The sequence below is a fragment of the Dicentrarchus labrax genome, unplaced genomic scaffold, assembly GCF_905237075.1.
Source record: "Dicentrarchus labrax unplaced genomic scaffold, dlabrax2021, whole genome shotgun sequence".
Classification (NCBI taxonomy): Eukaryota; Metazoa; Chordata; class Actinopteri; family Moronidae; genus Dicentrarchus; species Dicentrarchus labrax.
In genome coordinates, this window is record NW_026136704.1 from 32,507,769 (window position 1) to 32,520,430 (window position 12,662).

Sequence of the window (12,662 nt, forward strand, 5' to 3'; positions counted from 1 at the left end):
ATGACCTAATATCTCTTAATATCTCATAATAATGACTTAATATCTCTTAATAATGACTTAATATCTCTTAATAATGACTTAATATCTCATAATAATGACTTAATATCTCTTAATAATTACTTAATATCTCATAATAATTACTTAATATTTCATAATATCTCTTAATATCTCATAATACTGACTGAATATCTCTTAATATCTCATAATAATATTTCTTAATATCTCGACCTATTACTTTAAAAGTAATTATTTTCTATAAACAAACTTCCTCAGAGTGATCCCTCCCGCGTGCACACAATCTCTGACACGTCGTGACGTTCGCCGCCGTTCTCGAACCAGCCAATCACATCGCGCGGCTCACGGAGAGCCGCACAGTGCGCATGTCCGCCGGAGCAGACAGACGTCCACATCCCGTCCGTCCTCGCCCCGTTTGAGGACTTTCTGCCGGACATGAACAGCGTCGGGGAGGCCTGCACGGAGCTGAAGCGGGAGTACGACCAGTGCTTCAACCGCTGGTTCGCCGAGAAGTTCCTGAAGGGGGACCGGAGCGGCGACCCGTGCACCGACAGCTTCCGGAAGTACCAGCGCTGCGTGCAGAAGGCCATCCGGGACAAAGACATCCCGATCGACGGGGTGGACTTCATGGGCCCCAGCAAGGACAAACCCGAGAGCTGATCGCAATGTGCCCTTATCGATCCGTCGATCCATCGATCCACACGCCGTCCCCCACCGTGGAGGCCCCACTGAGCATGCGCAGAGGCAGGCCTGATGGCGCAGTGGGAAGAGGAGTTAAACTGATCCCAGAACAGTTTCATTAAGTTTCATCTGCTGCTGCTTCTGTTGTTTCTCTGTGTTGACCATGAAGAATGTGCTGCTGGTAGAGGCCATTAATCAATTATAATCAATTATAATCGATTAGAATCAATTATAATCAGTTGTAATCAATTATAATCGATTGTAATCGATTATAATCAATTATAACTCAATTATAATCGATTACAACTGATTATAATCAATTATAATCAATTATAATCAGTTATAATTGATTATAACTCGATTATCATCAGTTATAATCAAGTTATAATCAATTGTAATCGAGTTATGATCAGTTATAATCGATTATAATCGGTTGTAATCGATTAGAACTGTGTCTGGTCGCTGCTCCTCTGTCTCGGTGAGATCACTCTGTTCTGGGTTTTTGGACACTAACGAGACGTCTCTCTCTGTTTTCAGACATTTTATAAACTAAAAGATGAACTGGAATAATAACGATCACATCGATCAACGAATGTTCCTTTTCACTTGTTTCTGTTTGAGTTTATTGAACATGAGTGTTTGCTGCCGGTAGCGTCGATTAATCAATAATCGTTGCAGTCATTAAACGAGTAAACACAGATTATTGTTTTTGTCTCAGCGAGCTCCCTCTGTTCTGGGTTTTGAACACAAACGAGACATTTGCAGATGTTAATAACCATTACATCATTCAACGGAAAAACAGCTAACCAGGTCAGAGGTCAGTTGGGAAGCAGCGCTGCACAACCATGTTTCCTCTTTAAATTCCTGTCACATGTGGCTACATTATTTATTATTTTTATTATTTAGTTTCTGTGAAAGAAATTGAACTTTTTAATTGTGCTGCATTCATGTAAAACACAGTAAAGTTAAAAAGGGTCAACAGCTGTAATCATGGCGCTACTGTCCTTAAAATAAATGAGGACAGATGTTTTCTTTCCCCTGAGTGAAGCCTCTCAGGAGACAGGTCTGAAGAATTGGCTGGATTAATAAAGTTTCTTGAATACAGTATATGTGTGTTTATGTGTTTATGTGTCGATGACACACGACGTGGAACCAACACAGATTTTACTTCATATCCTTTTGTGCTTTTTACAATTCTGAATGTAAAATATGTCTGAAATTTCATTTATAATGTTCTTTAAAAGCTCTTTTTAACAATCTCCAATGTTGGTTTGGTGGAAATAAATCCTCAATTCACAGAGGTAGATAAGAAAATAGCCTCGAAACATTGTGCTATTATTATTATAGAGTCCGTCCACCAACAGTAGTTGTTGTTTGTTCCACTAACAGTAGTTGTTTGTTCCACTAACAGTTGTTGTTTGTTCCACTAACAGTAGTTGTTTGTTCCACTAACAGTAGTAGTTGTTGGTTTTTTCTGCTATCGATCTTCATCAGTTAACTTCAATCATTTCTTCATCGAAGCCATCAACCTGTCTATTAGACCCGATCCCAACTAGGCTGCTTAAAGAAGTTGTACCCTTAATTGGCACTTCTTTACTGGGTATGATTAATCTTTCTTTATTATCAGGATATGTACCACAGTCCTTTAAAGTAGCTGTAATTAAACCCCTTCTTAAAAAGTCCACTCTTGACCCAGGGGTTTTAGCCAACTATAGACCGATTTCTAACCTCCCCTTCCTCTCTAAGATTCTGGAGAAAGTAGTCACCAAAGAGTTGTGTGACTTTTTACATAACAATAGTTTATTTGAGGATTTTCAATCAGGATTTAGAGTTCATCATAGCACAGAGACAGCTCTGGTTAAAGTTAATAATGACCTTCTGACTGCTTCTGACAATGGACTTGTCTCTGTACTTGTATTATTAGATCTTAGTGCTGCATTTGACACCATTGACCATAATATTCTTTTACAGAGACTTGAGCATCAAATTGGCATTAAAGGAACCGCACTAAGCTGGTTTAAGTCATATTTATCAGATCGCTCGCAGTTTGTACATGTTAACGATGAATCTTCAATAAATACTACAGTTAGTCATGGAGTTCCACAAGGTTCTGTACTTGGACCAATACTATTTACTTTATATATGCTCCCTTTAGGCAACATTATTAGGAATCACTCCATTAACTTTCATTGCTATGCAGATGATACGCAGTTATATCTATCAATCAAACCCAATTAAATTAATCAATTATCTAAATTACAAACATGTCTTAAGGACATAAAATCCTGGATGAGCTGCAATGTTCTGATGTTAAACTCAGAAAAAAACAAAATTCTTGTTCTTGGCCCCAAAAACCTTAGAGACTCACTGTCTAAAGATATAGTCACTCTAGATGGCATTAACTTGGCCTCTAGCACCACTGTCAGGAATCTTGGAGTTATCTTTGATCAGGATTTGTCATTTAATTCCCACATAAAGCAGACCTCTAGGACTGCCTTCTTTCATTTACGTAATATTAGAAAAATTAGACACATACTATCACAGACAGATGCAGAAAAACTAATCCATGCATTTGTTACTTCAAGGCTGGATTACTGCAACTCTTTATTATCAGGTTGCCCCAATAAGTCCATTAAAACGCTCCAATTAATTCAGAACGCTGCAGCACGAGTACTGACAGGAACTAGAAAAAGAGATCACATCTCTCCTGTACTAGCTTCTCTGCATTGGCTCCCTGTAAAATGTAGAATAGAATTTAAAATCCTCCTCCTCACCTATAAAGCTCTTCATGGTCAGGCCCCTTCATATCTTAAAGAGCTCATAGTACCCTATTACCCCACTAGAACACTACGTTCTCTGAATGCTGGGCTACTTGTGGTTCCTATAGTCTCTAAAAGTAGAACAGGAGCCAGAGCCTTCAGTTACCAAGCTCCTCTCCTGTGGAACCAGCTTCCAGTTGTGGTTCTGGAGGCAGACACCCTCACCACATTTAAGAGTAGGCTTAAGACATTCCTCTTTGATAAAGCTCATAGTTAGGGCTGGATCAGGTGAGTCCTGAACCATCCCTTAGTTATGCTGCTATAGGCCTAGACTATCGGGGGATTTCCCATGGTGCACTGAGCTCCTCTCTTCCTCTCTCTTTCTGCACTCATTCATGTTCCATTAATGCATGTTACTAACTTCACTTCTTCCCCGGAGTTCTTGTGCTTTCTCGTCTCGCAGGTTCTCATGGATCCTGGTGGAGCCTCCTGCCATGGTCCTGCTAGATTGCCATTGCCAATACTGTTGTTGCTGTGCACCTGTCTATCTGTCTGTCTCTCTCTTGCTCTCTCTCTCTCTGTGTCTCTCTCTCTCTGTCTGTCCTGAGATTCTAACAGTAGCTGTTGTTTGTTCCACTAACAGTAGTTGTTGTTTGTTCCACTAACAGTAGCTGTTGTTTGTTCCACTAACAACAGTTGTTGTTTGTTCCACTAACAGTAGTTGTTGTTTGTTCCACTAACAGTAGCTGTTGTTTGTTCCACTAACAACAGTTGTTGTTTGTTCCACTAACAGTAGCTGTTGTTTGTTCCACTAACAGTAGTTGTTGTTTGTTCCACTAACAACAGTTGTTGTTTGTTCCACTAACAGTAGCTGTTGTTTGTTCTTGTTTGTTCCACTAACAGTAGCTGTTGTTTGTTCCACTAACAGTAGCTGTTGTTTGTTCCACTAACAGTAGTTGTTGTTTGTTCCACTAACAGTAGCTGTTGTTTGTTCTTGTTTGTTCCACTAACAGTAGCTGTTGTTTGTTCCACTAACAGTAGCTGTTGTTTGTTCCACTAACAGTAGTTGTTGTTTGTTCCACTAACAGTAGTTGTTGTTGTTTGTTCCACTAACAGTAGCTGTTGTTTGTTCCACTAACAGTAGCTGTTGTTTGTTCCACTAACAACAGTTGTTGTTGTTGTTCCACTAACAGTAGTTGTTGTTTGTTCCACTAACAGTAGTTGTTGTTGTTTGTTCCACTAACAGTAGTTGTTGTTTGTTCCACTAACAGTAGTTGTTGTTTGTTCCACTAACAGTAGTAGTTCCTGTCACTGACAGACTCAGGTTGTTATTGTCAGTGTCTGACAGCATTATGGAAAGGATCCCTACAGAGATAGACCTTTAGTTTAACCACAAACAGCCGTAATATCACTATCACTCTCCACCAGATTTTACAGAAACAAAATGAAACTCCTGCCAACTCTGGGTTGGTGGAAATAAATCCTTAATTCACCGGTGTAGATGATGAAACCACTGTTTCAGTCGGAGCAGATGGCTATGGAAACAAACTCTTAATGAATGAAATGTGAGAGTTTTTAATACTGTCGAAGAACTTTAGAGGAAATTGAATTCACTGCTTTTTAATCACCATAGAAATGCAGATAATTGCTTACAGTAAATGTGTGGCAGAGAGTCAAAGAGGGGAGATCATATTTAACTTCAGGGTGAAAACACGTACCAACAAGCCCAGAGCTTAGCCTGACTCACACAGCTCAAATGATGGAGAGTAAACATTCTCCCAATGTGTCACTGCTGTGGAACGAAGGAGGCCAACCATCCAAACATTTGTCCTGGAGCGACTGGAGCAACTCATTTACTCGTATGAAGCTGCGACTATGCGACAGATCCAGATGTTTCTGACTCTATAGATGAGAGCAGACCATCCAGGTGCTGACAGTAAAATACCATAAAATAAGAACAGCATGTTGATTTTATCTATTAGGACAGCGGTTCCCAACCTGGGGCTCTGGACCCCCACTTGGGATCGCCAAAGCTTCACAAGGGGGTTGCGTTGCCTTTTTTTATTTTAAGATATGCTAGAAAGCTTGAAAAATATGCCCAGCAGACCGATATCTCAGTATTTCATTCATATCTGTGATGAAAACGAAATAATTTTGAAAGTTTTGATTACACTGTAAAACCAGATAAGTTAATTTAACTCAAAAAAAAGTGTTGAAACTGATAAAAATGTTAAACTCAGTTGTGTAAGTTAAAACTTTTGCAAGGGCAGGTTTGGTGTATTTTGCGTTCTGGTTTTGTTGGCAGTATAAGTACAAAGTTATACAGACAGCGAAAACATGAGTGAACATGCCATTGATCTTCGGTGTTATGTATTTCGCAAAACACGACTGACTGATTCGATCCCGCCAACAGCTTTTCATCGCCGGGCGTTGTATCTGGCATAATTTCGGTCTAAATATCTCAAGCGGAAATTCACTGCAGATGCCAGATCTTTCACATTTTAGCAATAATTTCTAAGACTTTTAACCACAAAGGCGTTATCTAAACTAGTATCTGCATGAATGTGTCTTTTGTTTGAGGTCGAGATTTGGGAGTCATTGTAGATGACTCAAGTTTTTGGATGAGCACTGGCTCCAGCGACAAGATTTATTGCTGTTAAAGGCTATAGACGCTGCTGCTGCAATAAGTGAAAGCACCCCAAACCTACTGTGTCTTTTAAAAGACACCAAAGGCTTCAAACAAACTGGACTGTGGACGATGTGTCGTCCGAATAGGTCTGAAGCAACTGTGAACCTATTGTGACGTCACTGAACATCCCGAACCATACCCTGCATTATCGTCTATTTTACTCTTGTACTCTGCTACTTATAGAGATTGAGACCATAAACTCATTAGGAAACTGTTTACTGATGGCTCATTTCTCCATAAGACTCAATACTTTTGGTGTTTTATTGCAGCCAATAGTGCTCCCCCCCGGCCATTACATAGAATGCAGGTTTAAAACACTAAACAGAAGCTCTGTCAGTTATATAAACTGTGCAATCATCTAAAATGTTTAGATAGTCCAGTTAATCCAACTGAAAAAAGGGCTGGCTCCTTCGTAAATTACAATTTCTTACCCAGAAATATCACATAACAAAGTCGTATTTGTATTATCACTATTTATTCTTGTGATTTATAGATTTTATTTGTTTATTACTTCAGTGGTTTAGACGTTGATGATGAAATGCAAAATACAGCAGTTACCTCTCATCTAATATGGAAATAAGCAGAGCATATGTCAGCATAATCAATAATAGGTAGCATCAACTGAGAAGTTATTCTTTTTCTAACCTGAAATGTAAAACAGTTAGCATGTCTGAGATATTTAAAGAATCAACTTTAACAAGGTGTGAGCCATCATCAAAAAAATCACAGGAATTTGAACAGCTATGTCGCATACCAAACACCATGCTGCAGGACTTCTTCTTATTCAATACAAGGTCTGTTGTTATGAAACCAGTTTTGGGTCAAGCTGAAATCAAACGAATTCTGGATTTGAGATGTATCAGAGTTAGAATAATAAATAACAGTGTCATCATTATAAAGACGAACAGAAGAATTTGAACATATGCAGTAAATCATTAATAAAAAGGGACAGAAGAGATCAGTTTTAATCTCCGAGCAGTTTGACTGAATCTGGATGTTTCTGACTCAATTCATCAAATCCCAAAGAAGGGGCTCACGTGTTTGTTTTTGGATATATTTTTACGTTTTCTCCAGAATTCACGGCCCAGGAGGGAGTGGTTCGTTTCTTATCTGCAACATAAATCTTTGTGGCGTACCCCATGTCCGGCCTGCATGAGGTCAATCATGCAGAGGATGTACTTACTGCCTTCCTTCCTGCGGCAGCTGGGGAAATTCAACCTGCCAAAGACGATGATGGTGCACTTCTACACCGCCATCATCGAGTCCATCCTCACCTCATCTATCACCATCTGGTACGCTGCTGCCACTGCTAAGGACAAGGGCAGACTGCAGCGTATCATTCATTCCCCTGAGAAGGTGATCGGCTGCAACCTGCCATCCCTCCAGGACCTGTACGTCTCTAGGACCCTGAGGCGTGCAGGCAAGATTGTGGCTGACCCCTCCCACCCCGGTCACAAACTCTTTGACCCTCTCCCCCTCTGGCAGGAGGCTACGGTCCATCAGGACCAAAACCTCTCGGCACAAAAACAGTTTCTTCCCGTCTGCAGCTGGCCTCTTTAACAAGGCCCTGACCCCCCAATGTCACTGACTCTCATACCCACCCTGTATATACAGTATGCATTACATTAATGCACTCCCATCTTCTGTACAGTTTTCCTATCTTTTCTTATCTTTCTTATCTTCATTTATCTATATATTTTTTAAAAAGTACTTTATTCTTGTGTGATTTTTGTGTGACTTGTATATTTTTGTGTGATTTATATATTTATCTTTCTATTTTTTTGTGTGTGTGATTGTATATTTTAAGCACCATTGCACCAAGACAAATTCCTTGTATGTGTAAAAACCTACCTGGCAATAAATCTGATTCTGATTCTGATCATAAATTAGTATATTAAAAAAAAAAATTTTTTTTTTTTTTTTTTTAAATTTTTTTTTTTTTTTTTTTTTTTTTAAATTTAAAAAAATGGAGGGGAAAAAAAAAAAAAGTGAGCCCCCCTATTTTTTTTTCCCAAAAAAAGTTGATACTGAATCCCACGTTTTCAACAAGACATGAACTGCTAAATATTTATTTACAGAAGTCAAAGGTAGAGCCGTGTGCTTAGTTTGTGGTAAACAGGTCCCTGTGTTTAAGGATTAAAATTTGAATCGCTACTACATGACCAAACACGAGGAGAAATACAAGAACTTGTCTGATCAAGAGTGTGCAAGGGAGTCGGATGCTTTGCTAGCTAAGCTGCGAAATCAACAAGGACTTTTTAAACTTTGCACATCCAGAGATGCAGCTGTAAAGACAAGCTATGTTACATCCCACAAAATGTGTGACAGAGCGTTTATTAAGGAGTGTTTGTTGGACGTGCCCCTCTCCCAACGTTCTGTAATGAGGAGGGTTGAGGACATCGCAGGAAATCTGGAGCTTCAGCTGAAGAACAGAGCGGTCAACTCTGACTATTTTTCCCTGGCGTTGGATGAGAGCTGCGATGTACGTGACACTGCCCAGCTACTCATCTTCTTACGTGGAATAACTACAAACTTTAAAATCACGGAGGAGCTGGCAGCCATGCAGTCAATGAAAGGGACAACAACTGGGAGGGATTTGTTCACAGAGGTAAATGCATGTTTGGGAGTTGTTGGGACTGAAATGGGACAAGCTGGCCGGTGTGACAACGGATGGTTGTCCAAATCTGACGGGGAAAAATGTTACATTGCATTATACATCAGGAAGTGTTGTGTAAGTGTAAGTGTTAAAAATGAACCATGCTGTTGATGTTGTAACTAAAATAATTAACTTCATCAGGGCAAGAGCATTGAATCACAGACAGTTTGTTGCACTTTTGGAGGAAGATGAGACTGAACATCGTGACATAAGCTACCACACAGCTATCAGGTGGCTCAGCCTGGGCAAAGCGCTGAAAAGTGTCTGGGACCTGAGAGAAGAGATTCGTGACTTCTGTGTGAAGAAAGGAAATGACATCTCCCAGCTTTCAGATGCAGACTGGATGGCAGACCTTGGTTTGGTTGTAGATGTGACTCCACTAATGAATGAACTAAATGTCAAACTGCAATATAAGGGCCTTTTTGTGCATGAAATGTTCAGCACAGTGAAGGCTTTCATGAGAAAGTTGCAGCTTCTCTCAAGCCGAATAGAGGACAACATTCTCACCCACTTGCCAACACTGAAGGAAGCCACACCATGAGCTGATCACCTCCACATGTACTTATCCATGTTAGAAGCACTGCATGGTGAGTTTTCAGGGTGATGCCAACACTTTAAAACAGTTGAGAGTGAAATGCACATGGTTTCTTTTCCCTTCACCTGCAGCGTGGATAATGTACCCACTGCTTGAGTTTTACGCTTCCCTCAAAGAAGAGAACTTTCCACACATGAGGAGGCATGCTCAGAAGATTCTAGTCCTCTTTGGATCCACCTACGTATGTGAACAGACATTCTCAGTGATGAAGTTCAACAAATCCAGATACAGATCCTCCATCATTGATGATCACCTCTCAGCTGTTCTTCACATATCCACCTCAGACATTCAGCCAGATTTCAATCCACTTGTGCAAGCCCAAGACAGACTGGATTTTTCCCAATGAACAAGTAAAATGAACTGAAAGACATTAAAAGCACTTATTGCTTTTTGTATAAAGTTGACCAATTGCTTATCTTTAACATACTGCAAAACACCTTGTTCAGCATTTGTGAAGATTAACATGTTAAAAATAAAATGAAACACTGATGTAATTATTGTTTTAGTTTTTACTGTTTATTACTTCTATAGGAGTATTTTCCTATTTGACCTACACCACAATTTCATATATTTATATAAATATTTACAGAATATCCTTATTCTTCTGATTACCAGTAGCAGCTAATTAAAATATATAATTTACTGCTTTTTACAATGAGAGAAAATTAATATTCAGCAGAATCATGACAAAGTTATAGATCTCATATATCTGTTGTAAAAACTATGTAAAAATTGCATTAACTACAAAACCAAACCACAGTAAGTGCAGTTAGAGCTAAACAGGACATGGTACTTGACAAGGTATATAACTATTGTAATTTCTTACTTACTCATCTATTTCAGATTTTTACACATGAAACAATAACAAATACAGATTTAATGTAATATATCATATTTAGTGCAAATATATATATTCTTTATTGTCATTTCACAGCATTTACAGCATTTTACATACATGAAACGAAATGTGTCTTCTGCATGTGACCAGTCCTATATAGCCATAGTTGCCCAGGGAGCAGTTAGGGGTTGGGTGCCTTGGCAGTGCACAGGAGTTGGAACTTGCACCTCTCCGTTGATAATGAAAATCACTTCACTGCTGCCACCTTTATAAGACGCATCTTTATACAACTGCCCTTGATTCCCTTTACTTGTTATAATGACCGCATAATGGCTTTATTTACTGTTACAGCTAAAGCTGTATTTTAATGTCTAAATAAAATCAATTAAATGGAATATAATGTTCATAGTTTAGTGTAAAATCCATCAACATGTAGAAGATGGACGGTGTGACTCAACTTCTTCCCACTAAAAATGAAGCCAAAATATGTCTTTCTTGGTAAGATGAGTCAATGACAACAAATCAGGAGATTATCAGACACGGATCAAAACTTTCTGCCTGACTGACCCTGTAACGGTCCAGTGACACTTTAATAGTTCTCTTACTGAGTCTGCAGAGGTGTGGGAATGGTGCAGCTCTCCAGCTTTACAGCACATCTATTCAATATATATAATGTGAAAAGTGTTTTCAATTATTCCCAAGTGAATGTTGGCAAGAGGCCATCCTCTGGTGGCTGTGCGTCAGGCTGTGTTTGTGTAAGATTCTGCTCTGCAACTCGAGTCACAGCTCTGGCAAAACAAACAAACAAACAAAAAACCACAGCTCTGGCAAAACAAACAAACAAACAAAAAACCACAGCTCTGGCATAGGTTGCTGTGCGTTTATGGCGTTTACTGAAGCTTCCTCAAAAATTTTACGACATGTCAGGGCTACAGCAGCTACACAGAGACACTTCATGTCAAATTGCACTAGTTGGAGATTCCCCTCGGGGAGATTCACACTGCCAAGAGTTAGCACGAGCATCTATGATTATCACATCATGAGCGTGAGAAGGTTTGAATAAGTTCCATCTGCACACACACACACACACACACACACACACAAACACAGACCTGTATGACCTGCAATTATCTGATGTTAAACTCACCCTAACTACCTCCATAACTCGCTATCTAATGATATCGTAACTCTAGTTGATGACATTAAACAAAATTGTAACAGTAAGACGCAGAAGCTGTTATTGTGGGTTGGATTCCTGCAATCCCTGATTATTAGGCCCAGACCAGTGGTTCCCAACCAGGGGTGCGGGAGCCCTACAAAGGGTCGCAAAAGCTTCCTGGGGGGACTCAAGGTCTTCTTGATTTTTAAACATACACACAGTAGGCCTGTATCTCAGCATTTGTAAAGTTGATTTAACTCAGAAATTGAAAATTTGAAGTAAAACTAACACAATTTGTGTAAATTAAAAAACATTCTTGATCAAGCAGCTTTTGTGATTTGAAGTGACACTGAGTTCATTTTGTATTTTTAGGGACCAAGCCAGCGATCGTGCAGGTCCCTATTGTATTTCCTATGTTTCTTATTCTTTTTAGGCCACTTCGACTGCATTTTTGCCCCCCTGAACATATGCGAATACTCAAGTTGTCAGGGCTGGTGAAAAATTTTATATTCTATGCGTCGCTTTTGGATCAGCCACTAGGTGGCGCTATTGTCAAGAAATTGCATTTAGGCTAATAACTTCCGCATCTTTTGTCGCACATTCAAAAACCTTATATCAACGTGTTCGGTGAATGGAGCTGAATCTCCCCATATAGACCATACCCATTTTCACCTGGATTTTTTTTTTTTGCTAGAGCCCAAATTGTCCATAAACTACCTATGCACTTTGTCCGATTCACACGAAACTTTTCACGTAGCATCTGGGGACTGTCCTGGAAAAAAAGTGATTCAAAGAATTTCGATACTCGTTATAAAATTAGCTTCCAATAGATTTTGGTAAAAACAGGAAGTGGACCATTTCTCCACATTGGTATGTCCAATTGCCACCAAACTTGGGTCCATAGTTCCACATGTCTTCCTTAGGCATCGTGCACAATTTCAGGCCATCACCACAAGGTGGCGCTCTTTAAAATGAAGAAGTTTATATCTCCACATCAGCAGGTGTGATTAAAACAAAACTTGGTACGATGCTTCCCCATGGCTCCCTGAGGCTCGCTAAAAAATGTGCTAACAATCTGCCACTGGGTGGTGCTCTGGTGGCATGGTAAATCACTGTGCGGAGACCGTAATAAAAAGTCGAGCTATTTGTGACTGTACGTCAAACCGTGTGCCAGTGACAACTTGTAGAATTCAGCAGATTCGCCATAAAACAGAACTCATAACTTCAGTGTGCAATGTCCAATCTCTAATAAACTTCATATATTCTGTAA

General features: G+C 39.5%; 1 protein-coding gene across 1 annotated transcript; it reads left to right on the forward strand.

Moving 5' to 3' along the window:
- Nucleotides 1-356: 356 nt before the first annotated feature.
- Nucleotides 357-1,800, forward strand: triap1 (TP53 regulated inhibitor of apoptosis 1). The gene has a single exon (XM_051399745.1). It carries the CDS (start codon nucleotides 451-453, stop codon nucleotides 673-675), a length of 225 nt encoding a protein of 74 aa, XP_051255705.1. The 5' UTR covers nucleotides 357-450; the 3' UTR covers nucleotides 676-1,800.
- The last annotated feature ends 10,862 nt before the right edge of the window (nucleotides 1,801-12,662 follow it).